Genomic DNA, 27134 nt, shown 5'->3' on the forward strand with positions numbered 1-27134 from the left:
GTCTCAGATCCTGACGGTGCAGCAGCCCGCAGCCTCAGCCAGAGAGTCCCAGCCGCTTTCAATGGAGGAGAAGCCCGGCCAGCCACAGTCTCAGCACCATCACAGCCACCACCATCCGCACCATCACCCCCAGCAGCAGCAGCAGCAGCAGCAGCCGCACCACCATCACCATTATTATTTCTACAACCACAGCCACAACCACCATCACCACCACCATCACCAGCAGCCTCACCAATACCTGCAGCATGGAGCCGAGGGCAGCCCCAAGGCCCAGCCAAAGCCGCTGAAACATGAGCAGAAACACGCCCTCCAGCAGCACCAGGAAACGCCGAAGAAGAAAACAGGTCCGGGAGGGAGGACGAGTGGGGGAAGGGGGATGGGGTGGGGGGTGCGGGAGATGGGGGTGGGGCTGGATCGGAAAAGCGCGGAAGGGGTCGGGGTGTGTGCGCTTGTGTGCCGGTGTCCTGCGGGTGTGGGGAAGCCCCCTCATTCTCCGAAAGCTCGGGCTGGGCCTCAAGGTTTGCAGCGCCCTCTTCTCCTCAGCATGGGAGAGGCCCAACCAGGCCAGTGTGACCTTCCCGGCCCCCGCCCGGGCTGGAGGGAAACCCGGAGGGTCGGCCCTGGAAGTCTAGCCTTTATATTCCTCTCTCGTTTACCTTCCTGCGGCCCACGAGGGACCCTAATTTGGGGGCCCTGAGTTGGGGGCGAACCCAGCCCCCCGAAATGCTTCGGGGTGTAACTCAGGAAGGCCTAGCGAATTCCGACTCGGGTGGCGTCGCGAGACCCTTTTGCAGGCGGCGGGGAGCGGGTAGCGGGGCAGAGTTGAGGAAGTGTCCTCCCTCACCCGCCGCCCCAAGCCCACCTGTGGCCTTGGGGTTCCCCGTCTGGGGGGGCGGTTGGGACCCCTCATCTCTCGGGTCATTTCCACCCCTAGACGCTCGTTTCGGGCACCGGACCTCTCAGTTTGTCCCTGCGGCTCACTCCGAGGCCGGCGCCCCGGGCCCGCTCCCCCCAGAGCCGGCGCGGCTGGAATGTTCTCTCCTCCTCGCGGGGCCGCTTCCTGTCCGCCATGTTGGAAGCCGATTCCTGTCACCGACTCCGGCCCGCTGAAGAGCGGAGGGGGAAGGGTGTCGAGGGGCGCCCGGCGCGGCTGAGCCGGGTGCCTCGGGATCCCCCCGCGTCACCGCGCCCCCGACACTGCGGGGGCGCCGCGCCCCCGGCCCGCGGCCGCCCCTCCCCCCCGTCGCCGGCCGGGTTGTGTAACCCGGCGGCGGCCGCGCGGCCCCGGGCGGGTCCCTGGGGTGAGGGGCGGGGGCGGTTGGGGTGGGGGAGGGAAGCGGCCACGAGGGGAGCGGCCTGCGCCGGGCCCCGCGCGCCGGCGGCCGCGTTTCCCGCTCCCGGGTGCGGCGGGAGGCGCGGGCGGTCGGGGCGGGGAGCCGGCCTCAAAGCTGACGCGAGGGAGGAGGAGGCCGCGGGCGGCGGCCGCGGGCGCTCCTCTGGGCAGGGGGGCCGGGGGGGGATACATTTTGGGTAGAGGCGGTGCCTGAAGGCCGGGTGGGGTACCCAGCGGGAACCAGGCTCCCCGGTCACGAGTTTCTCTGCCACAGGAACCTCGTCTCCTGCCAGGTTCGCTCACGACTCCGCCTCTCAGGCTTTCACTTGGGTCGTTTTCTTCTAGCAGCTCATTTTTACAAAAAATGCTTGTTTTATCTTCTTCCAACAACCCCCCCCCCCCCCAACATTTACCTTCTGGGCTTGGGCAGTGGTTTTGAGGAATGAGATTAGAAGAGTGAGTGATTGAATGGAAGAGAGGGCGAGGTTTTTTTGACCCCTTTTTCTTGCCCTTAGGGGTGAACCGAGGTGGCTCATCCACGAGGTTTGTGCACTACCATCTTGCGTGGGATGAGACTTATTTCATGTTAATAAGGAAAGATGTTTTCCCATTTTAAAACCGATAGGAATCCCCAAACTCTTCTCTTTAACAAATATTAAATTGAAGGCAAAAGTCATTTTAGAAAACATTTAAGAAGAAATGAACTTTAAAAGTTTATAACCATGCAGATTTTTAACAATAGTTGTTCTCTTTATAAGTTGAAATTGTAAGAAAATATTAAACCCAGGGTGTCAGATTTGATATAAGCACTTACTGAGAGCTGGAGAAAAACTATTTCTCTTCTATTACAGACTTAATAGTACTTGAAGACTGAAATTGAGGGATCAGATTTTCCATTTTGGAGGGTGATAGGGACTGATGATGTGCAGTAGAAATGAACATTAAATTTGTTGAGTGTTTAACCTAAGGGTTTGGAACAGTTTAAGAGCTGTTAGAAACTACATCCTATATTTTTTTAAAAGGTTAAATCTTTTTCAGCTTCAGGTGGAAAAAAATTTTTATTATGCTTACTTGAACTATAAGGCAGTATTACAGTTCAGATTGGAAAATTCAGCTTTGTCTGTCAGGTATTAGTATACTCCCCGCAGGACTTCTCTCCACTTACGGAAGCATCCCCTGAGCCGTTCAAGGTGACATCTTTCAAATTAGTTTGTCTTATCCTGAAAGGGGATAAATAGGGGAAACTGGGTTTAGCAGTTGAGAGAATGTGAACAGTGTGGGGGAAGCAACTTTTCTTGTGTGTCCTGGCCACATTACTGTTGCTTCAACATGCATAGGTCTAATTTATTAAGAAAGCTTGTGAGGATTTTTGAAATGTGTCTGTAGCGTGTTGAGGGGGGCTTTGATGACCCATTACTCACAAATCTATAAAGAGGAACAGTTTTTCTTTATCCAGAAGAGGGCGCAAGAGAGGGAGAAATGCAAATATATTCGGTAATTTCAGATACTAATCTGGATTTTTCAGGACTCGAGTTTTGCTGAGTCCTTTTGAAGTAGGGTTAGATGCTTTGGCATGGCAACCCTAAATAATAAAAGCGCTAGGAGGCCTTTCATTTTTCTCAGTAATTCTATGTTTACATTTTTTAATACCTAAATTTAAAAAAAAGTCAGACATTTTGCATACCAACAAGGTTACCATGGGAATTTTTTTTGTTTTGGTGGGAAATTTTTAATATAGTTAAATGAGAAATTTTTTTTTTTTTATTAAAACTTAGAGGTAAAAGTATAGCGGCTTCTTGGTGATTTCTGATATCAGCAACTAAATAGTAAAAATTATTCTAGTTAATTTTAAAGTCTTGGCTTTGGTCCAACTTGATTTGCACTTTGGATTATTAATTTATTTACTTTTGTGTTTAAGACTGCTTATCTTGGAGATGTGAAAAGCTACGACTAATTGGCCCAAGAGTACAAGCCTTTGTTTTAGCCTGTTAGTACGTTAATGGTGTATGTAGTTCTGGTTAGTCTAGAGTGGTACACCAGTAAACTTATATCTGTTAAAGTGTTGAGAGTTTGTTGAAATTTCTGATTTTCTGGGGAAAAACAAACCTTTTAGAAAACATCCTAAGCAGCTCTCTCTCCTGTCTCATAGTTAGAATTTTTTCACCAAAAGTTTGATTTGATTGGTTATCATGGCTTCCCATGAGCTGAGGAGCCTGGTAGGCTGCAGTCCATAGGGTCACAAGAGTCAGACACGACTGACTGACTTCACTTTCACTTTTACTTTCATACATTGGAGAAGGAAATGGCAACCCACTCCAGTGTTCTTGCCTGGAGAATCCCAGGGACGGCGGAGCCTGGTCTATGGGGCTATGGGGTCACACAGAATCATGGCTTTTTCAGCCAGACGAAAAGTAAAATATAACTCTAGAGGAAGTTAAGAACTTTTTACAAATATATTGTCTCATGGAACAGGTTCTGTGCCACTCTTGCTCAAGAACGGTTATGCCTTAAGTATGTTTTCCTGAGTTAATTTCTGAAAGTTCATATAATTTGCTCATTTCACTGATGCAGAGTAAGTGACTTAAAATTGTAGTAAACCCTGTTGTGAATCTTCTCAGTGTGTTCTGTTTCACATCAATTTTTTTTTAAACAATGGTTCTCAAGCTGTTTTTAAAAAAAATCTTAATATTCTTTATCCTCTGAAAATATATGAAGAGCTAGTCGTATGGGCTATGTTTATTGCTGTTACCATATTGGATATTAAAACAAAATTTGAAAACAAAAATATACAAGCTCATGTGCGTTTTAGCCTTTTAGGGGCTACAGGCCCAAGAGAATGAATGAAAATGACAAATTATTTAGTATTTCTATTGGAATACTAATACCAAATACTATTGGATTCCCCCCATCCCCTTGTAAAGCTGATTTAAATGAATGAGTGTGTGTGTCTGTGAGTCTTATCCTTAGCTTTTATCTTGTATTTGTTTCTAATGACTTGACCTCACGGTGCTGTAGGGAATGTTTCATAGTAAGGTACTTAACTAGTGTCACTATTTTACTAGTAAGGAAATGAGAAAAGTTGTTGACCCAATTGAATTATCTGTAATAATAAACTGATTATGGTGATTGAAGTTCTTAAATTAAACTTGAATACCTTAACACTTTTTAAAATTAGATACCTTTTGTTAGTATTTTCTTAATTATTTGGTTAGGCAGTATGGTATAATGAAATGAAAAATGTAGTAAGAGTTGGCACATAGGCATTCTGGTTTCATACAATAATAGTATGATAGAATGTATGGGATGTGTCAAGTTTAACATCATTTTCGAAAAAGTTCACAAGTGTTAGATTTTTTGTTTGACAGAAGGCAATTAGGAACTTCTTATGGTGACCACCCAGAGAAGCCAATGGCACCCCCACTCCAATACTCTTGACTGGAAAATCCCATGGACGGAGGAGCCTGGTAGGCTGCAGTTCATGGGGTCGTGAAGAGTCAGACATGACTGAGCGACTTCACTTTCACTTTTCACTTTCATGCATTGGAGAAGGAAATGGTAACCGACTCCAGTGTTGGCCTGGAGAATCCCAGGGACAGGGGAGCCTGGTGGGCTGCCGTCTGTGGGGTCACACAGAGTCGGACAGGACTTAAGCGACTTAGCAGCAGCAGCAGCAGCATGGTGACCACCATCCATTTATGATTTCATAGAAGTGCAGTCTTTAGTTTTCCTGTAATACTTAGATTTACTGTATCCATTTAACTTGATTTTGCCCGAAGGGTAGCTCTGTTCTTAATGGTAATGGAAATTTTATAACAGCCTTGTGAGAATGATGAGAAGGTTGATGCTGTTAGAGAAAAGATATTATGCTTAAGAAGTTATGTTCTTTCTGACCTTGGACTCTGGTTTGATCCTAGGTCAGTTCTGTCTCTTAGTAAACTTGCTAATCTGTAAATGGGGCTAACAAGTGTTTTCTCATAGAGTTATTAAATAGTAAGATAAAGCTGAAGCTCAGCATAGAGTCTAGCACATTGTGAATATTAAATAGTCCTTAAATATTAGGTACTACTGTAGTTTACATATTCTAATTTTTTTTTTTAACTTTTTTCCCCCTAGGCTACGGTGAACTAAATGGTAATGCTGGAGAAAGAGAAATATCTTTAAAGAGCCTGGGTTCTGAGGAAGCTACCAACCCTATTTCCAGGGTCCTCAATGGCAACCAACAAGTTGTAGACACTAATCTGAAGCAGACTGTAAAGTCCAGCACCTTTGGGAAAGCAGGAATTAAAACCAGGAATTTTATTCAGAAAAACAGTATGGACAAAAAGAATGGGAAGTCTTATGAAAATAAATCTGGAGAGAACCAATCTATAGACAAGACTGATACTGTAGCAATTCCAAATGGTGTTGTAACAAATAATTCTGGCTATATTACTAATGGTTATATGGGCAAAGGAGCAGATAATGATGGTAGTGGATCTGAGAGCGGATATACCACTCCTAAAAAAAGGAAAGCTAGGCGCAATAGTGCCAAGGGTTGTGAAAACCTTAATTTAGTGCAGGACAAAATAATGCAACAAGAGACCAATGTCCCAACCTTAAAACAGGGACTTGAAACTTTCAAGCCTGACTACAGTGAACAAAAGGGAAATCGAGTAGATGGTTCAAAGCCTATTTGGAAGTATGAAACTGGGCCTGGAGGAACAAGTCGAGGAAAACCTGCTGTGGGTGATATGCTGCGGAAAAGCTCTGATATTAAGCCTGGTGTGAGCAGCAAAAAGTTTGATGATCGGCCCAAAGGAAAGCATACTTCTGCTGTTGCCTCCAAAGAGGACTCGTGGACCCTGTTTAAGCCACCCCCAGTTTTTCCAGTGGACAATAGCAGTGCTAAAATCGTTCCTAAAATAAGTTATGCAAGCAAAGTTAAGGAAAACCTCAACAAAACTGTACAGAACTCTTCTGTGTCACCATCTTCATCTTCATCTTCCTCATCATCTACTGGGGAAACTCAGACCCAAGCTTCAAGTCGATTATCCCAGGTCCCTATGTCAGCGCTGAAATCTGTTACTTCGGCCAGCTTTTCTAATGGGCCAGTTTTAGCAGGGACTGATGCAAGTGTGTATTCTCCAGGGGGTCAGCCACTGCTAACTACTGCTGCTAATACTCTAACACCCATCTCTTCTGGGACTGATTCAGTTCTCCAGGACATGAGTCTGACTTCAGCAGCTGTTGAACAAATTAAGTCCAGCCTTTTTATCTACCCTTCAAATATGCAAACTGTGCTGTTGAGCACAGCTCAAGTGGATCTACCCTCTCAGACAGATCAGCAAAACCTGGGGGATATCTTCCAGAATCAGTGGGGTTTATCATTTATCAATGAACCCAGTGCTGGCCCTGAAACTGTTACTGGGAAGTCATCAGATCATAAAGTGATGGAGGTGACATTTCAAGGGGAATATCCTGCCACTTTGGTTTCACAGGGTGCTGAAATAATCCCCTCAGGAACTGAGCATCCTGTGTTTCCCAAGGCATATGAGCTGGAAAAACGGACTAGTCCTCAAGTTCTGGGTAGCATTCTAAAATCTGGGACTACTAATGAGAGTGGAGCCTTATCCTTGGAACCCAGTCATATAGGTGACCTGCAAAAAGCAGACACCAGTAGTCAAGGTGCTTTAGTGTTTCTCTCAAAGGACTATGAGGTAGAAAATCAAAATCCTCTGGCGTCTCCTACGAACACTTTGTTAGGCTCCGCCAAAGAACAGAGATACCAGAGAGGCCTAGAAAGGAATGATAGCTGGGGTTCTTTTGACCTGAGGGCTGCTATTGTATATCACACTAAAGGTAACTTGTTTGTTTCCTATATGAAATTTCTTACTGGTCGTTTATTAATGCATATTTATTGGCTGTTATACTAAGGGTGAATTTTGGAAGCTACTATGAGATTCTTTAAGGATTGCAGAGCTTAGTTGAGAATAACATTATGGATAAGCAGCTGGTATCAAACAATTCAGGGTCTTGGAAATAGTATGGCTGAAGTTTAGAAGGAATATTCACTTTTGCAACTTAAAAACATTTCTTTTTATATAAACAAGTTATAATCGAGCTCTTTTGTTCAGGGAATAAAGGGGTGGGGGTGCTAAAGGGATGATGTTTTATTTTCTCTTAAACACTCATAAGAGTTCTATTTAATTTTTTTCTTTGAATAGCTGTGTCTCCTTTGCTTTTTATATCATGTGCTTATTAGTGAGCTCAATTAATAGTTCTAATTTGCCTAAAATGAATAGGAACAGTGTTTTGGAGAAGTCTAAAAAGTTAAGAGTGTCAGCTAATTTGTTTTCTTATAAGAAGGAGTAATGGGTGCTAAAGGTAACTAGAAATAAACTACCGTTACAGGGACAGTTAGCATTATAGCAACCAGGTTTTTGGGAGTCTGTTTTTCATAGCCCCAAAGCCCATGTTAAAAATGAACCAGATACCTTTCAAGCTCCATGTTAATAACTTCTTTAGAATATGGTTTATTTGTGCTTTAAAGGAAAATTTGTTTTATGGTATAAGTAATTTAAATCCTTAAAACAATGTTTTTCTTGTTTGTTTTTGCAGTATTCATGTAGCAGTTTTTTAAAAAATTATTTTTGAATTGAAGTGTAGTTGAATTAGTGTATTATTGCTCTACAGCAAAGTGACTCAGTTTTACATATCTTTTTCATATTTTCTTGTATGGTATATCACAGGATATTGAGTATAGTTCCCTGTGCTATACAGTAGGACCTTGTTTTATTATTCCATATATATGCCATATCCCATACTCCCAACAGTGGTTTTTGTTCTGTGAATGATGTTTACAAATGATGTTACAAGCACCTCTTTGCTTTGGAGAAGAGTGGTTTTCAGTTTTCCTTCTCTGTCTTCCACACCTCCCCTGAAAGAAATCCTTACCCCCTGCATGCATGTGTACACCCAATATATACTGCACAGCCCCATTTTGAACAGTAGCTCATTTAGGCAATGATTTGCAATCGTAAGGAAGAGGTAGCATACCTGATGGTGGTGATGAGGCAATTCATATTTTCCTTAGAAGAATCACTGCTTTGTAGATGAATAACAAAGCTATTTATGTGACTTCTAAGCAAATTATCTAGTCTCCATACCTTTCTGTCTGCAGATTGTAAAACATTTAGTAAACAGATACCCATTTAAATTTTTCTTCCTTTAAAAAATGGGAATAAATAGAATTGCCTATGGGACTTTAGGAGTAGAAATCCTGGCAGATAAAATTATCTGTCTTCACTTTTCTCCAGCACTGCTCTTTGGAAGTAAATAAAAGTTAACTAAGAGCTGGATATTTTTAGGAAAGTTTAGGGGAAAAAGAAATACTTAGTTTCTTAAGACATTGGTTAATTATAAGTTAAATTCTGCCAGGGTATTTGTAATATTTTCTGTGCCATCTGCCCTCCAGAGACCACTATATTTGGAAAATCTTTGCCAAACTGTTTTACAGCTGTGGTGGTTGTGTGAACCTGAGAGGTTCTCCCACAACCTGGAAGAATTCTGGGGCAAGTTGTTCCATTAGGTGCTTGGTTGGTGATGTCTGATTTTTATTATGGAAAAAATGCAGACCTTTTTAAATGAGAGTATTAATTCTTGTTTATTCTTAGGTGTTACGTGTATGTATTTGTCCTACAGATGGGCTAAACAGATATGAAATCACTGATACTTAGATAAACTAGATAATCATACGTGGATGCAGTTATATTTAGTTTTGGTGATGTTACTGAAAGATTTGCTTTAGTAAAGTGCATCAGTTTGAGTTTTATAGTTGGACATTATTGAGAAGAAATTGGTATTGTTTTTTCCTACCTAAAACAAACAATATTCGGTTCAGTGAGGTCACAAAGTGGCAGATTCTTTGAATTTCTGGCAAATGTAGATTGATCCATCACGTCACTAATTTTTCTTTTGTTTGAATTTTGTTTTGTGTCACAACCTTTGAAAGATATGAAGATCTTTTTAAATTAAGGCAAGTTTTCTGAAACTCTAAAAAGAGGTAATCAGTGGGACTTACTGGAATATCCTTTGCAAGAGCCCTTGACCTTTAAGAGAGTCCTTTAGTATGGTCTTTTCAAGTGTTCAAAAGTAATCTGTAAGTAAAGTTGATTGAAGTTCATCTTTGTTTAGTCACTAAGTGGTGTCTGACTCTTTTGCAACCCCATGGGCTATAGCCCAACAGGCTCCTGTGTGCATGGAATTTCCTAGGCACGAATACTGGAGTGGGTTGCCATTTCCTACTCCAGGGGATCTTCCATTGTGTGTCCTCAGTCACTTTAATCATGGCTGACTCTTTGTGACCCCATGGACTGTAGCCCACCAGGCTCCTCTGTCCATGGTATTCTCTAGGCAAGAACACTGGAGTGGGTTGCCATTCCCTTCTCTAGGGGATCTTGCCGCCCCAGGGATCGAACCCATGTCTCTTAACATCTCCTGCATTGGCAGGCAGGTTCTTTACCACTACCGCCAACTGGGAAGCCTCTTGATCATTGAGCCACCAGGGAAGCACTGGATGAAGTTAGGAGTCAACATTTTATTCATTGATACTTTTGAGTATGTTATAGAGTGATGGCTTTTAATGAACATACCCAAGACATATAACCATTGCCACCTTCAAAGTAGTTACTCAGAAATGCTGATTTGTTGTCAGAGGCTTAAAATTTTTAGATTTCTAACTTTCTGAGGTGATGTCATTGACTTTGAAATGGTCTAAACTTATTTGAAGCCGTGTCTTCAGAAGTAACATTGATTTGAGTTGTGTTTGGTTATAGTGTTAAACTAGTTAATTTACCTTGCCTGGCTAATATTGCACTAAATGATGTCAGGCATTCAAAATGCTGACATTTTGGAGTATTCATTAAATACTTTGATATGGTAAATTTTATCCAGCACATAGAGCTGTAGGGGAGATAAATTTTAATTTTTGATGGTTGGGATAAGTCAAAGTGAAAGTTATCTAGTATAAAATATTCCTGAGGCAATTATAGGCTATTGCAAGAAATTGAAAAAATTTCCCTATTACCTCCACAAGTGGCAGGTTATTGGAATAAGTGGTTTGATCCAGTAGATGTGAGTTGAACCCTGAATTTTTAAAAAAGATTTTAACTTACTGAGTGACACTAATTGCAGACTAGGATTGGAACTCTAAGTCTATAGGGAGGTTTCCTCAGCTTAATCCTTTGTGTGTGTGTGTGTGTGTGTGTGTGTGAGTTTTCCATACTACTGAAGAGTTGTACAATAAATTGTGTTTTCCTTTCCCTTGTATTGTACCTTCATAGGCAGAGTACTTTGCTTAGTTATGAAAGACTTGCATTTTCAGGGTGAATCTTTTCCTTAAAATAACTTCAGTACAGGAGAAAATAACACACACGTTTTAAGGCACAGATTTTAAATGTTTTAAGAAAAGTACAAATAAGAGATTTTAGTGAAGGGAGAGAGAATTTCTAATGGAGTAAAGGTAGGAAGAGTAAGTGCAGGGTATGTTTTCCTGGAGGCAGTGGCATTTAAGCTGGATTTTGATGGATGAGGGAAGACATTTTACTTAATGAAAATGCAGAGAACAGAAACATAAAGAACAGAAAAGTTGGGAAATGAGAGTGATGTGAATCTTGGAAGGTATCCACTTTGGATGTGGTGAGAGGATATATATAAAAGAGAAGAAAGGTAAATTACTGTCAAATCATGGAGGTTTTTAATTCCCATTGGAGGGCAGGGGGAGCCTCTGAGTATTGAAGATAGACTGGTAGTATGTAACTTAAACTGACAAAAGACAGGGGTATTAATGCTGCTATTCCTGACTCCTATGTGCTTGGGCAAATCATTTATCATTTTTAAGCCTGGGTTTCATAATATTATAAAGTAAGTATATCAGCCTTTGTCTACTCAACTGCTATAAAAACTGAGTTGCTCTTAAGCAGTTGACTTGTAGGTCTGTGTTCAGGTATATTAATGTGGCACCAATTTGTAGGGTAGATTAGAAGGCATTTTTCTGGTGACTAGAAGTAAAAGATCAGTCAGATTACTGGGATAGTCCAGGCAGAGAAATAACAAAGATTTTCCTCTTGTATTTTCAGTCTTGTGACTGTATTACTTAACCAGAAATAAAACAGACATTTCAAAAAGCTTTTAGATTTGGTAAGGGCAAGAGAGAACTGATAAATATTCCTTCATCTATAGGATATGGGAGACAGGATATTGAGGAGTCAAGTTATGGTTAATTGATCCATAAAACTGATGGGAACTGTTCATACAGTTTAGACATTTGTTCATGAATAGATCTGAATGTTAAATTTTCTCTTGTTAACGCAGTGCTTGATAAGCATTTTCAGTGTTTTTTATTGCATTTGCCCCGTAATTGTGCCATCAAAGCTATCTTCCTAACAATCTTATAAACAGGTACCTGCAGATTTAATTTGGGTTTCAGTCCAAATTGAACATCCTAGGTTTGGGAAGACTCCTTTTTTTCTCTCTGTAATATGAGACATATAGGAATATATATGACAAGTAATTCTTAACATTATGTAAGATCCTTTTTATCAGTGACTTTCCATTTTAACAACCATACTGGGTACTTGATTTCTCATTAATTCTGCTTTATGAGTACACTAGTTACTTTGCTGCTAATCTGGAAGGTAACTTTGAAGGAATTTAATAGAAGATAAAATTTAACTCCTACATTTTGTTAGCCTAAATCCTGAGGGAAAGGGAAGTAATTACCCATGCTATAGTAGCAGAAATTGTCTGTTACTGTCATAGCAACAGTTTCATTCTAAGCAACTTAAATTTTATATTTTACCATTAAAAGTAATAGAATAAGTGCTCCAAGTTCCTATTGTATTTAGAGGTGGTCCTGACAGTCGTGCTGTCTGTTGGTGTAGCTCCAAGTTGGGAATATAGGATTGAAATTGATCTACTGAAGAGTTAATTTACCATTTACTGAAAAGGTGATGATTTACAACTACCTTAATCAACTTGAAAATGTACTATATTTCTTTCTGGGTACAGTCAAAATGAAAAAAGGTTAGGGAGAAATTTCTGACAACCAAAAGAATAGGCAGGTAGGTGCAATGAGTGGTTGAGGAGAAGTTAAAATAACAAAACACAGTGTTGGGATAGCCAGAAATCAATCAAAAGGATGAATAAATCTGAACTAGGAAGAGAAGCAGAATTTAAATTTATGTCACCACCCCTGCAGGATTTTATAGAATTTGATCTAAAATATCTTAAGGGGTGGAAGCCATGATTACTGATAAATTGATCTAGGGGTTCACAGTTGTGGGAGTCAGCTTGTTTTGCCTTATATATGATTTGATTCTTTTTGGAGGGTGCCATTATGTACTTAAAATGTTAGTGTTTTTAAATGTGTTCTATTAACTGGGGCAATAGTATCTTTCAGTTTTAAAGAGAAAAAGTTAAGCTTCTATTTAGTTTTAACCCTCTTAGTTAACCTCAGTCTTTGAAGGATTTTAGAATTAAAATATGAATCGATATGAAATTGCTTTTTGTAGGTCAAAAGAGATTGAATAATAGTTTCAAATGGGTCTACCTGAAACATGTTCTATATTATTACTTCCTTGACTGATTTATGAGTAGTATTCTGTTCAAATCAATGTTTTATTTATTGTGTCAAGTACTGTGTGAAGCACTGGTGAGAAGTAGATGAAAACAGTGTTCATGTTATTAAAAAACTCAGTGTAATGGGAAAGAAATACATCACTAATGTGACTGCTCTGTAGAAAAATGCATTTGAAATACAGAGAAAGCACTAAGGTTGAGTAGGTGGGGTCAGGGGACACAGGTAGTTAGAATTCAAAGAAGTGGATGTTGGCTTATTGTAGAAGGAGAGTCAGAATATTTTAGGTGAAAACAGCATATGTTTGAAGTTTGCCAGTCACTCAGTTTCAGGAAAGGTGAATGGTACATGTTAAAAATCTTTAATTTATCAAGTTGTTAATGTACCTATTCTAGAAATAAATTTTATATCAGACACACAGAACTAATCTCCATGTTAGCAAATGGGAATCCAATGAAATGTTTTGAGCAATGCAGTCAATTTCAGATTTATATTTTTAAAGAAAGAGAATTATAACCATGGCTTAGAAGATAGAAACTGAGACTCAATTAATGGTCTCTAGATAAAAGACAACTTCAGAACGCTGTATAAGATACCACTGCTTGAACCAGGGCAATGGCACTGGGCAAGAGAAAGGGGAATGGGTAACTTCTGCCTGCCAGTGCAGGAGGCATGGTTGGATCCCTGGGCTGGGAAGATCCCCTGGAGAAGGAAATGGCAACCCACTGCAGTATTCTTGCCTGGGAAATCCCATGGACCAGGGACCCTGGTGGGCTGCAGTTTTGGGGTCGCAGAGAGTCAACATGACTTAGTGACTAAGCGCGCACACATATGCATATATTGTGGGATGTGGTGGTTGATAAATTTAGATAAGAGTTGCAGTTGTGAATACTCCCTCCCTACATTCTCTAACTCTGTCTATTCTTACTTTTGTATGTTTGATACAACATTCCTGATCTTCTTGGTATTATCATTCTCTTTTTCTCAAATGTTGATGTTCCTTCAGTCCCCTTTTCAGGCTTGCAAACTCTTCTGGGTAACTAATCCTGTTTCTGTGAATTAGTTAAGACTTCTTTAGCTGCTTTTATGCTGAGTTCAGACCACATGTATTCAATTCAATGTCACTCCAGTGCTGTGTTTATAAAACTGAATTCATTTTTTCCCCCACAACTGCCCTTTCTTGGCTTCCCCTTTAGTGAATTAACATACAACCCTTGTCATTTAGGTTCATATGGATCTTCTCTAACGTCTTCATTCTTTTCCATCTCTAATACAACTGCCCTAATTTCTTAACTTTTGCAGTAACATTTTGGGCTTTTTCTATTGTCATTTCATCCATTCCTAGCATGTACTATAATAACTTCATTTCTTCAGTGACTTTCCTTCACCTATGTGACTAAATAATAAGCTTTCTTTCATGAATGCTTTGTGCTCTTTCCCACAAATACCAAAATGGCATTTTTGTCTGAATCTTTCCTTTGTGGCAACTTTTAGTTCTGTTCCGTGAATGGTGGTGTTCTTTGTCTAAATCTTTTCGCCTTATTGACTTACTAAATTACTTGTGACTGCTGAAGCCTGAGTCAGTGAACTTGTTTTATAAAAGATCAGATAGTAGATATCTTAGTCTTTGCGAGCCATAGAGTCTCTGTTGTCACTTGGTTCTGCTTTGTACAAAAGCACTGGGTGAGGCTCTATACCAGTAACATTTTATTTGCAAATACAGGTGGTATGTAGAAACCAGTGGGCTGACTGCTGTAAGTTGGCATACGTTGTTTAATACCATCAAGCTTTGTTTGCGTTGATGCTTCTCCCTAGAAAAGTTACCTACCTACTTTACTGAGCTCACAAGAGTATTTCTTTCTGTTTTTGCATCTGTATCCTTATCCTCTAAGTAACACTTTTTAATCAACTTGGAGTTAAGAACTTTTATTTAATTGGATGTTTACTCCAGGAAGCCTTGTGATACGGACTATGTAGAAGTTGTCTGCTTTAGGAAATTGAATGTTAAATTTGCTTCATTTGAGCGGCATTACTTGAGGAAATTTAATTTGATGTAAAAATTCAATTGTGTTTGAATTTTTAAAATTTTGATACAGTAAAATCTCAAATTTTTATGGTAATGGTCTAAATGACAGAATTTTGGCAAAATTGACTACTAAGTTTGGCCCTGTGGCCATTTCTCAATAACTGTTTGGATAATTGGATGCTGTGATGCCTGTTGTAAAAGAACCGGGATTAAAGACTTGGGTATTTGTGTGTGTGTGTGTGTGTGTGTATGTAGAAGAGGGTAGTATTAGTAGTAAAAAGATTAATTACTATGTTGTGATTCTGTATAGTTCTATAGCCTTCTTTATACTGTTCAGCTTCTCTTGTGATAGTTAAAAAACAAGGTTATACAGAGAAACTCATTTTATATTTAACATCTGAATCCTAACTTGTAACCTGAAAGAGGGCAAAATGTCATTCACTTCTTTGTCATGTGCTCTGTATCACTAGCTTCCGGTTAGTCTTTTTAGAGTGGTTTAAACATGGCATAGAATCATACAAACAGTATTTGATTTATTTCCTCTTTTACATCTTAACTTGGAGTTTCATAGAAACATTAAAATTTTAATCAAGGAAATCAAGTTGCTACCAGTTAAGAAGTAATATTAAATAGCAGGAAAGGGAATTGCATTCATTTCTTAGTACAACACTTCAGATAATGCTGATTTCCTGACTGGAAGCTAGGCTGGCCCATGACTAATTTTTTAGCTAGATCAGACCATCTCTTTTCCCTCCTCATGGTCAGAGTCACTTATTCCAGAGCCCATATTTGAGGGCAATAAGATTTTCTTGCCAGAAATAATTAAAAATGTACAGTATTAGAGTAGAATGTAAAGCTGAATGTCCTAGTTGAAGTTAAGGAAATGTCTTCAGTCTGAAGTGTTTGCAAATAGTTATTGTTGTTTTTATTCAAAACATGTATATTTACTCTGCTTTTAAAGTAGCGTGGCTGCTACTGTGACCCTTGAATGTAGTACCCTCCCCATCCCCTGAATAAAGAATAGGGCAGGGGTAGGTTGAAGATTTCTTTGGTGGGGAAGAGAAAGGAAAATGTTATATAGTACAGGTGGGCTGTAACACTGGAAAGTTCTCTTGTTCCTTTCTTCTCTCAACATACAACTAAATATAGATTTATCTTTGCAGGAAGCAAATTTTGAATAATGAGCATCAAGGAACCTGTAAATACAGAACACCTCAGGAATTTTTGTTGCAAATGTGGTATTATTGTACTTTAGAAGGGAAAATGTGGTTGGGTTAATGTTCTTGTAATGATGTTAACCAGGAAAAGGCTTATCTTTGGACTTCTTAAAATTAGCTCTTCTGAGATCCAGAAATTTGTAGATAACAGCTTTAATGACTCTTGCAGCTCCTCCTAATTGTTTGAAACTAATAGTGTTAGAAATTGTATTCATGTGATAACTGAGTGCCATGACTAGAAATCCTTTCCTGATATACCTTTTCTTTCCCCCCAGATTAGATTGGTTGCAATTCTCTCTCCTTAGACCTCCTAGGAGATGGGAATTTTCCTGCCAATCTTTTTCCCCGCCCCCATCCATACACATCAAACAAAAAGTAATAATTTTAGATCTGTACACATTCTTTAGCCCCAGGGAGCCATTATGTTGTACATTAACTATAATTCATGTTTAAAAAAATCCATGTTCAGCTATATCTGATCTTTACGAGCTCCAATTTCATTTTTCTTTAACTATGGTTGATTGCTGATAAGTTACAGAATACAAAAAAATTATAGAATACAGACCATCCAGTTATACAGAATAAAAGCCACTTTTTTGTCTTTTCAGAATGGTAGTTATCTGGCCATGGAAGAGCATTTATTCTCAGTGTTAGTTACAGGTCATTCCTATTACTCGGTACAGTCCTTTGGTTCTTTCGCTGTAATAGTCATCTACTCCTCAAGACTTAAATATCCCTTCTGTGAAGCTTTTTCTATGCTTTGAGGTAGTTTTCCTTGTCCTCTGTCTATACTGTCACTATAGTTTCTTCATATACATACTTATTCTAAGATACTAAAGTAGGCATGTTATAAATAATCACATTTGAGTTGAGCAGATAAGGGTTGAATGCTATTAATAAATAGGCATGCATTGGCATTTTGACCTTTGGGCTTAAATATGAGTAGGTTGGGTTCGGAGGAGAGAACTACTTAAATATAGCAAAGAGTTAAGTAAAATTTTAATAAGGCATTTTAAGATCTAGTTTGATTAAATTTGATAATGCTTCCTTCAAAAGTGCCAGGCACCTTGTTGAAGGATGTTGGGTTGTTTTTAATAACAGTGAGTTTTGTTTTGTTTTTCATCATTTACCTATAGCATGCATCTGCAAATGTTTGCTGTTTGTGCAGATACAATTTAATCTTGGTGGTTTGATTTCAGGTAATAATTTACTTTCTGTAATCAACGTTTCAGACCATCTCAATGACACTCTAAACAATTAAAGGAAAATATGAGTGTTTTGTCTGGGTTTCTTAGAACTGTGTTATTTCAACCCTACCTCCAGCCCAGCAATAGTCAGTCTAGGTTTCTTAGCTTTAAAGTGAAAAGCTCAGCTTTAAACTTTCCTCTGCAAAATTTAGTATTTAAAAATAATTCTTTTTTTTTTCTTCTTTGCAGAAATGGAATCTGTTTGGAATTTGCAGAAGCAAGGTAAGAATGGTTAGGTTACCTGAAATGTTAGTACTAATCACTAGTCACAATACATTATTTTTGGGTGGGAATAATATGAATAGTGGCCCACCAAATAACTAGACTTTGTATTTTAAAGTTGTTTAATAATAACTACAACCAAAGGATAATAGCTGCCATACCAGGACTGCTAAAGACAGGGTAATACTGTAAGTGAAAAGAATGTATGTGAGTGTAGTTTTTACCTGCTGTGTAAAGAATGTGAATATTTTTCCTCCCTGAATATAAAGATAAGAAGACCAAAAATATTTTTTAATCTAGAAAACCAACATAAATGTTTCCACTTACGGTCAATCTTTATCTGTGTTGGAGTTCTCAAAAAACTGAAATTGGTTGTCCTAATTACTGAGTGCCTTCTGTCCAAATATAATAAAATATATTTGCTGTGGGATACCTGAAATAGAAGTGAGTTTTAGTTTAGAGAGTTAGTCACTGAAACTGATAGGTTAATATTGATAGGTTTTGGCTTTCAGAGCTCTGTAACTAAATTGGATCCCACTTGCCATATACTTTGCTGGGTAAAATAAGTGAATCGCAGACAGATGTGAAAGTCCTAGATTTTCAGAACTTGAGAGACATGAGAAATTCGATTTTCTTATTACAAATTAGAAAACTGAGGCACAGAGAGGTTACTATGTAAGCTATGTAAACTAGAGTGTAAACTAAAGTGTCCAGACTACAAAGTAAGTTTCCCTGATTTTCCAACATTGCTCTTTCTTATTCTTAGTCCAGATATTTTTTGTCTAACACAGCTGTGGCCTGAAAATAACTAACAAGTTCTTATTTTGTGTTGCTCTCTGTGTGCCTTTTTATTTAAACACGTAGTCTATAAAATATACTCTGCAAAAGTAAACCTACCTGTTTTTCACTTTAAAATGGTTATTAACTATTAAGAATGAATATTATCTTCATAGCAAGTTGCTAGTGGATGTCCCTTGGAGTTCTAGAAAGGATATTGTTTCTGGACAAAATTAGATTGATTCTTAGCCTGAGGTGAGCTTGAGTTTTTTGATACTGTTTTCAGGCCTTTATACTTTTCTGTTCGATAGCAAGTTTTATTGGTTTCCTATTTTTTTACTAAAGCATGTGTATGATTAAAAGTTCTTAGGATAGATAGATGTGGTATGCAATGCAATCTTTGCTCTCCAGAAGAGGGGGGCATACAGACAAATAATGGAAATTTAAAATAACGCTGGAATGTTTGGCCAAACACATTCTGACTGTTTTATACTCGAGCCCAGGATATCCACAGGTTTTTGCTGTTGCTGAGAATAAAGTCTGGAGGTACTGTGGGAAATTAGAAGGAAGAAATAAGTCATAGTTAAAACTGAAGTGATAGTTCTGCCAGACTTGTTAACCTGAAGTTTTTGGTGTTAGGTGTTAACTTGAACAGTTCTTTACTAGATAATCCTCACTGCTTAAAATAAATTTTGACTTCATTTTGCCAGGAACAAAAGAAAATAAATCTGAGTTTTTATTTAAAGTATTGGATTATTGACGACTTAAATTTTGTCTGCTTTTTTCAAATGTGCTGCTTTTATAGTCAGTAGAAGCACATTGTCCTGGTTAACTGAACTCAACCCTCTAATATATGGTCTTCCTCACTGGCAAGAGGACCTTGTTCCTGGGAATCCATTGAAATGGGTTGAGGAAAAGTGGGTCACATGTGTGTTAATACAAAGAGGAAATGGTCTTTAAATTGTGTTTTCATAAAAGAGGGCAGTTTACATGATGGTTATTGGGATTTATTTTTTGAACATGGGAATTTCAGACTTTGTTTTTATTTATGTGTTTATGTTTTAACCTTCCCTCCAGATCCCAAAAGGATAATCACTTACAATGAAGCCATGGATAGTCCAGATCAATGAAGGACCAGACTGCCTATTTGTAACCTTTCTGCAGCATTAGAGCCACCGTTCATGGGGGACACAAGGCTTTTATGCTCCTAGATCTTCAACGCAGCAGAGGAACCATAAGTAGAATCACAGGATAATATATACAAATATATATATATATACATTATATATATATAGTTATTTAAAAAAAGGCAACTGAAAGTAATTAGACTTCTTAAGGAAACAAATTTATTTCAAGAGACTACACATGGTTATTTAATCTCCGGTACTGAATAGTTTTGTTTTGTTTTGTTTTTAGTTTTTGTTTTTAAGTGTGAATGCAAGTGATTAATGAATATGGACTTATTAACAAGCGTGGTTCTAAAGTTCCTGCTGTCATCACCTTGGGCAACAAATGACCCACTGGAAAGGCAAATCCACTTTAAAAGATCTCTGTATCTTGTTCTGTGACTAAAGTGATACACTAATCACGGGGAACCCAGAATGATTCAACATTTTCCCCCACTCCTCCCTTGATCTTTTGGTTATACTTTGAACCCTGCGAGAATGCTGGATAAAATGCCTTGAAGTTTGCAGGGGTCTTTTTTTTTTTTTTAGTGAATATGATTTGCATGTCTTGCCAGGAATAAGCAGCCTCTGTGGGGTGTTGGGAAATATTTTCTTTGTTTTCTTTTATTTTTTGTGGGGTGGGGGGATAGGGGAGGGCATTGAAGTTCTACAGTTCTGAAGTAGTTGGTGGTACATAGTTTCACTTGGCTTTGGTTACCTATTGGACTTTAATAAGTAAAAACTTTATGAGTGTCATTTAAACAAAAGTTACAGAACAGACAATTGGCTTTAGATATTTAATCTGGAAAAATCCTCCTGTGCCCATGTTCTAACGTAACTGTGTAAGTGGGAGCAAAAATGTATTCTGCTTTTCAACTGTAGGTGCTCCAGACTTGCTCTCTGTCACTAACACTAAATGTGCTATTTTTCTTGTTTTTCATCAAACATCTGAAGAGAAACTTCTGTACCTTTCTGTAAATTCTTTTTAATTTCTCAGAAATCTAAAAGGGGAAGAAAAAAGTCCATGAAAACTAAAACTTCATGTTTTTAGCCAGTGAGGAGGTAATAAACCCTGCCTATAGAAGGTGTGTTTTCATGCAAACTATACTTCTGAGCTTATTAGCTTCTAATTATATCTTAATAAATATATTTTATTACTAGAGCAAATGGGTTTTTTTTAAGGAAAATAATGTGAAATTCTGGAAATTTTCTTTTGGGCAGAGAAGAGCATCAGCCCTGTCTTATCACATTACCATCCTGTTGCACTGCAGCTTGTATATAGCATGCTAAAATAAATTTTTTTGTGTGTGCAGAAACTAAGGGTCCAATATAAGGTTGGGTGATGTCAGTGGCATAAAAACAAGTTCTCTGGCCTGACATAGCATCGCGTCTCACACACACACAAACACAGAAATTAGTATATCCATGTATGTCAAATACAGGTTAAAATAGCAGGGTATTTATACAGAGAGATGTAGTCTTCTAATAAAAGTAGACTGGATCCCCAGGGTTATTTGGGGAGGAAGTAGCTACATTTTGCTCAGCCCTTTTGCTTAAGAAATGTCCAGTTTTGAGCGACTGTAGTATGGATGAGTTTTCATGTTTTGTTTGATTATTTGAGGCTTTTAACAAGTAGTTTGTGAAAGAAGCTGTTGGACTCAGCATAGAGTAGAGAAAATATCTTTATAGTCTGGATTTCTGCCCTGCTTAGATTTTAAAAGTATAAGCATGGATTGCCAATTCCACTTGATGTAAACAAAACTTTTATACATAATATATATATATATAAGATAACTTATTGTATCAGTCCAGGTTCAGAAACTTGTGGTAGGCCAGTTCCAGATAGTTTCATTTCACCTGTAAACTGTATCACTTTTACGGATATTGTAATTTTCAAATGTATAATATGTTTACAGATGTGCCCTGCATTTAGTCTGCCTTGTTCTATTTTGATTTTTGTTGAGTCTCCTGCCTGCTTGCCAAAAGCTAGGATGCTTCAGGCCCATGTACAATTGAAAGCAGAGGCATCCTTGAGCTTTAAAGCATTGAACAAACTGGAAAATGCATCATACCACACAACTGAAGTGAAAGAAGTCTGTGTTTTGTGTTTTTTTTTTTTTTTTTTTTTAATAAAAATTTTCAAAAGGTTAAAAAAAAAAAAGATACAAGGTTGATTAAAGAAAAAAAAAAAAAGGCTCCAGTTTGTTTTACAGGTTTTAAAGTTCTGCTGTGTGTTCAATTGCCTTGTGTAACCACTTGTCGCCTTAGGGCCAGATTCTCTCCCTCTCTTCTCGTCCTCATTCCCCGCCGCCCCCCACCCCTTTTTTTAAAACATCCATTTTGCTTGCCTGGTATTTGAAAGCTCTTCTGTCTCACAACTCACAAGAAACTTTCTGGGTTTGTGATATACAGAGGTTGAACGAATATATATTTTGAAAGGAATTAGAAAAACAGCCCTCATCTGAATTTTTAATTTAGAAGCAATGTTTATCTTCAAAATATCTTTGACAAGCTGTTGTTGCTTTCCTACTTCCCTTCCGTATCCCTCAGGCCTCTCTGTTTAGAGAAGCCAAAAAGAGAATGTCTCCCTTGTCTGTTTGTCCAAAGGTTTTTGAGTCTCCCTTCTAAATGAAACAACGCAACATTTCACTTTGATTTCCCCCACTGAAATTTCCTTCACTATATGGTTAGAGGTATAGAGTTAGGGATGTCTCTTTACCTTCTGGAACCCTAGTGCCCCATCATATTAACTGTCAGTATTTTGGGGGCATTGGGTTAATGGACTTACTTGCCTAGGTACAAGCAGGACTTTGGGACATATCTCCTTTGTGCTGTTTGGTAACACTTAACTCTACTTGTCGCAATCTTTCTTCTTAGGTCCTCACACAATTCCTTACAGAGCACTTATTAAAAAAAAAATCTTAAAGAGTTGATCTGTTTCCTGATTATTTTATGTAAGCTTCTAAACTTCAGCTGTGATTAATTTAGCACATTTAAATAACGTTGATGTGTTATTGTTCGGTATAAAGAATTTTTCTTCAACTCAGAGTATTAGTACTGTAGCATAAACCAAATACAGTCTAGAGGGGATTTTTAACATCCCTCCATTATAAAGACTGAAAAGGTGTGTGTCTGTGTGTTTGTTGAGTGCTTGTGTGTGTGTGAGAGAAGGAAATATTAAAAATTAGTAAGTGAATGTGTGTAAGACATTATATTAGTATTCAGAGAATGAACTTGTATTTATTTTGTGCCATTTGTTTTCATTACACAGAATAAAGTCAGGTGGTTTTAATCCTTAAAAGGGTAGTATTTGAAAAATGGCACTAAGAATGAAATCATGACCTATTTTTTTAATAGCTATGAAGATACTAATTATGGGTGAAGATTTCTTTTTAAATCTGCCTTGATTGTAGGTGTCTGCGTCACATACCACTCTCGTAGATGTCTTGAATAATTCCCCTTCCCCTCAAAAGACAGGGTGTATTTATCTTTCTCTTCGTTCACCCCACTTTAATGAACTGAAGTTAATTCCATAGCCTTTACTCTGACTTTAGTAATGAGCTTTCACATACAGTGTATTTACAGCATCTATAGTTAGCACTTCCTCCTCTACTTTCTAGGAGGGGATAGACAATAACTAGGAATTTGTTAATGCCAGTTTGTTTTTTCTTGAAATAAATGGCTGGAGAGTTTTAGAATTTTGCTGTTTTCCTTAATCATCTGCTTTCCTAATCACAGAATCTTGGCAAAAACTTTATAAAGGAAAAAAAAGTGCTGCATTGTTTTTTCAAATAACAGTTTCTAGGGGAAATACGGCAAACCTCAATTATGAGTGTTGTCCACAAGACAAAATGTGTTTCTTCACAAAACATTACATAGCAGCAGTAGTTTCGTGCTTGGTTGTTAGGCTTGTTGCTAACCCAACTGAAGGCATCTAATGGTTTATTTTATGCTGTAAACTTTTTAAAATACAAAAAAGCCATTTAGTGTGAAATTTGTGATGTACCAAATGGCCACAGTCAAGGAAATTGGGAAGAGAACATTGTTTGATTTTAAACTCCTCTAAGGAGGAAGTCATCGTTTCAAGACTTTCTTCCTCAAGTTCTAGAAATAGATTAAAAGTCCACAGTTTCCAAGGATTATGAGTATAGTTCTATCGCTGGGCCATATTCTCAAATAACACATGATCCCTCTTGTATACCTGTGCTAACTGTGTACAACAGACTATAGTGGAACAAATACATGTTATGATCAGGTTCGTTAATGCTGCACCAGTTGTAGATTCTGATCAGGCAGTGTCTTTCAGTAGTCCTACCCATAATTTTACTGTTGAATTTTTAAAAGAAAGGGTAGGATTTGCTCATCTTCCCCCCCACCCAAAGTGTTAACTTGTTTAAGGGGAGGGGCCAGAGGATAAGACTAGGAGAAAAGCTGCTTTGTGTTTGCAGAGACGCATTAGGTTATTAGTTCTTAATAAAGATGTTACTTTCATTAACTAATTGACAGAGCACCAGGATTCTTTTATAGTGAGAAAGTTGGGCTTCTGCTTCTAATTATCTTAAAATGTTTTTTTAAAAAATATACATCAATCTGTTCAGATGTGTGAGAACAAGGACCACCATGGGTTGGTTTAAAGAAGGATGAGTCAGTCATTGGCTTCATTCAAAAGCAAAATTCACATCACTCAAAGTTAACTGGGTTTTAATTAAATTCCACACCATTCTGCTACTCAAGAAGGAGCTTACAAATAGAAGTTTTAAATTGTCTGCACAACAAAAACACCCAGTGAAGTATGAATGGTATGTTGCTTTTGCATTACTGGGAGAGTCAAATAGCAATTCCGGGCTAGAAATGTATGAAACAGCCGTCCCTCACAAATGGGATTGCTGATTCGTACTTCCCTATCAAGTTTTATGTCCAGAGTTCTAAAGCCATTTTATAATACCGCAGTATCCCCTTTTCTACAGCCTTATTAAAATAGCTGCAAACATTTATTTTCCAATCCAGTTTCACTTTGATTGCACATTGAAATTTTATTCTAAAGACCAACAAACCAACTTGAGGTAGATTATAGCTTTCCATATGTCCTCTCCTCAGGTGCTAAACTAGGCTCCAAAAATGGATACTGCTTTAGTAATGTCTGCTTTATCCTTAAATATTACTTTTGCTAGGTGTAAAGATTTGGTGTTAACAAAAGTGGTTTTAATATGTAAATATGAATGAATGCCTTTAGTTTGCCCCTGTTTGTCTTATTAATCTGTTTCATTTATCCTCCATGGAGGAAAATCCTTTCATGATACTGAATACATTTCATTAGGTATTGTTGCATTTTAGGATGAAAATACAACTATTTTCTGTCTTGGAATAATCCTGCTGCTGCTATGAGAAACTGAAAAATCAAGAATGTGATGCACTTTTTATGTGACTATATACCATACCTTTATAGGTTGCTTTGATTACCTTTCCTGTAGCACAGCCACTAGCAAAAGTGATTGGATTTTAAAATTCCCTTTGGGAGATCCGTACAAAAAGTTTTTTATGGTATTGCCCTGTGAAGGATATTAACTTAGGAAAATACAAATTCTGTTAGTATTACACATTTTGGCCTTAAAATGTCTTCTACTACTGAAAATCTTTTAGTTTTGCTTCTGTTATTCCCTCTGCCTCAAAAAGAGAGGTTGGGAAGAATGGCTTAAAGGAAATAGTAGTACTGGTTTGTTGCTGATATTTTAGAAAGAAATCAATTGTCTACTATATATACTGGGGAGTTTGTTTGTATACAAAGGAGAAGTAACATTGCCCCAAGCCAATCTGATTTAGTTTAGTCAAATCAATCAAAACCAACTATTCTGCTTCTCTAGGTATTTTTACTTAGCAAAGATAAACTTACGCTACTTGACATGAGGAAAAGTCATTTCTCAAGCACATACTTGAAGGAGATTGAACCCAATTATGATGGAGGAAAAACACCAAATGGGGTGGAGGAATATGAGAAAGATACGTGGTCCAAAGCTATCTGATTATATTTTGATGTTGCCAATATTGCAAAGCCAAAATTTTAATTTGCTTATTTAATATATTTGTTGGCCAGAGATCTATTTTTATATCAATGTGCCTTGCATGTATATTTTAAAAAAACAATAAAATTGGAAAGGCCATGTTACAATGCCTGAGATAGTTGATGGTTCTTAACCACCTCACTAATTTTTATGCAGTATGAGATGTTCATTCTATTGCCCAACTGGTGCTCTCTGTTTCAAGTTATAGATCTTGTCACAAACTGGAACTGTTTTATAAACTGGTGATTTAAGTTACTGTTTTGGTTGTTTCTTTTTCTTTTTTCGTTTTGTTCTTAGTCTGTTAGTGGCTGTTCTGTAGTGGGAAATAGTAAAAAGATTCTTCCCTTCCCTCCCCTCTCAGCACCTTCTTCAAGTAATGTGATGACACCACTTGTGTGCTTTGAAAAAAGTTTCAGCTTGCTGTTTCCTTTAGTGTTATAAAGTGTTATAAAAAGCATTGTTTGCAAAATCTAGGGAGATGAGTCCACTTTAATTTGGAATTCTTTGTGAGCTATGATCCAAGTTATTGGCTCTTCCCAACTTAAAAATTTTTTATTGTTAAAGCACCTTGCTTAGAAAATTTTAAATATTTATGTCTGCAACAATTGTCTCAAAATAATGAACTGTGCAATTCTTGTCATTAAAAAAAAGAAAAGATCTGAACTCTCCCTACTGTGGCTTGTTAGTTTCTCTGTATTTTCTGCCAGTGTAAATGTGAAAAGCTTTGCTTGCATTACGTTTTAGAAATGCATTTTGCACACTCAAATTTTGCTGAAGCTCCATGAAAAGGTTAGACCTAAGTAGATGAATAAAGCTATGCACATGTTTTGAAAGTTTAATTTGTGTGTCATTACCAAAAGTGACCTATCCTTATTACTTTGCTGCTCTTAGCTTTACCATCTGTAGAAACATGGCTCAAAGTTAGAGTTCTGGGCTAGTTCATCATTGGAACTAGAAGAGAGAAAAATCGGCACCTATTTTAATAACATAGTTTTAAAATGAGAGCTTGACTCGTGTCTGCTAAAGGGCTTTTTTTTTTTTTTTTTTGAAACAGGGCAGTTTTATCAGCTTTACAAACTGTTGAATACTCCAATGAAATTTTGGTTTATTTGATCAAATAGAAATGAAAAGTGGTTGAAACTGAAATGAAGGAAGGACCTTTACCACATGGAGTTTTGTGACAATTTTATGTCTTAAACCTGGTTTAAAGGTAGGATGAGCTTTTTACCTTTGCTTTAGCATAAATTTTGGTTTACTGAATGATTGACTTGAGATTTAGAATCATTCAGTTGTTTAAAGATCAAAGCACAAGTTAAAGATAATGTGTATCTCTTTAAAACTGCCCAAGCTGATTAGAACAAGTTTAGAAATTGAGCTGATTTGATTTCATTGCTGCAGTCTGCATGTACTAAATAGCTTTACTTCACATGTTGTGTACTTAAAGGATTGTGTAGATGTACTGGCCAGGTTTTG

The 27134-nt window shown here is 38.0% G+C and overlaps 1 protein-coding gene and 1 pseudogene across 2 annotated transcripts; one reads left to right on the plus strand and one right to left on the minus strand.

Moving 5' to 3' along the window:
- NUFIP2 (nuclear FMR1 interacting protein 2) lies at positions 1 to 26329 on the plus strand. 2 transcript variants are annotated; one of them, XM_086359958.1, is made up of 4 exons: positions 1 to 344; positions 5447 to 7171; positions 17627 to 17659; positions 19514 to 26329. In XM_086359958.1, exons 1-4 carry the CDS (start codon positions 62 to 64, stop codon positions 19564 to 19566), a joined length of 2094 nt encoding a protein of 697 aa, XP_086216084.1. In that variant the 5' UTR covers positions 1 to 61; the 3' UTR covers positions 19567 to 26329. The 2 variants fall into 2 exon arrangements, with proteins under 2 accessions (XP_086216084.1, XP_086216085.1); XM_086359959.1 differs by lacking the exons at positions 17627 to 17659; positions 19514 to 26329 and adding an exon at positions 16137 to 16165.
- LOC147352422 (uncharacterized) lies at positions 593 to 1892 on the minus strand (annotated as a pseudogene).
- Positions 26330 to 27134: the final 805 nt, after the last annotated feature.

The sequence above is a fragment of the Bos grunniens genome, chromosome 19 (genome assembly GCF_055505025.1).
Source record: "Bos grunniens cultivar Pamir isolate PY7600 chromosome 19, Bosgru_T2T1.0, whole genome shotgun sequence".
In the NCBI taxonomy this organism is placed as follows: Eukaryota; Metazoa; Chordata; class Mammalia; order Artiodactyla; family Bovidae; genus Bos; species Bos grunniens.

Coding starts and splice junctions, on each gene's coding strand:
- NUFIP2 (XM_086359958.1), top strand. CDS start 62: ATGGAGGAGAAGCCCGGCCAGCCACAGTCTCAGCACCATCACAGCCAC. Junction 345..5,446: donor AACGCCGAAGAAGAAAACAG/GTCCGGGAGGGA, acceptor TTTTCCCCCTAG/GCTACGGTGAACTAAATGGT. Junction 7,172..17,626: donor TATTGTATATCACACTAAAG/GTAACTTGTTTG, acceptor TCTTCTTTGCAG/AAATGGAATCTGTTTGGAAT.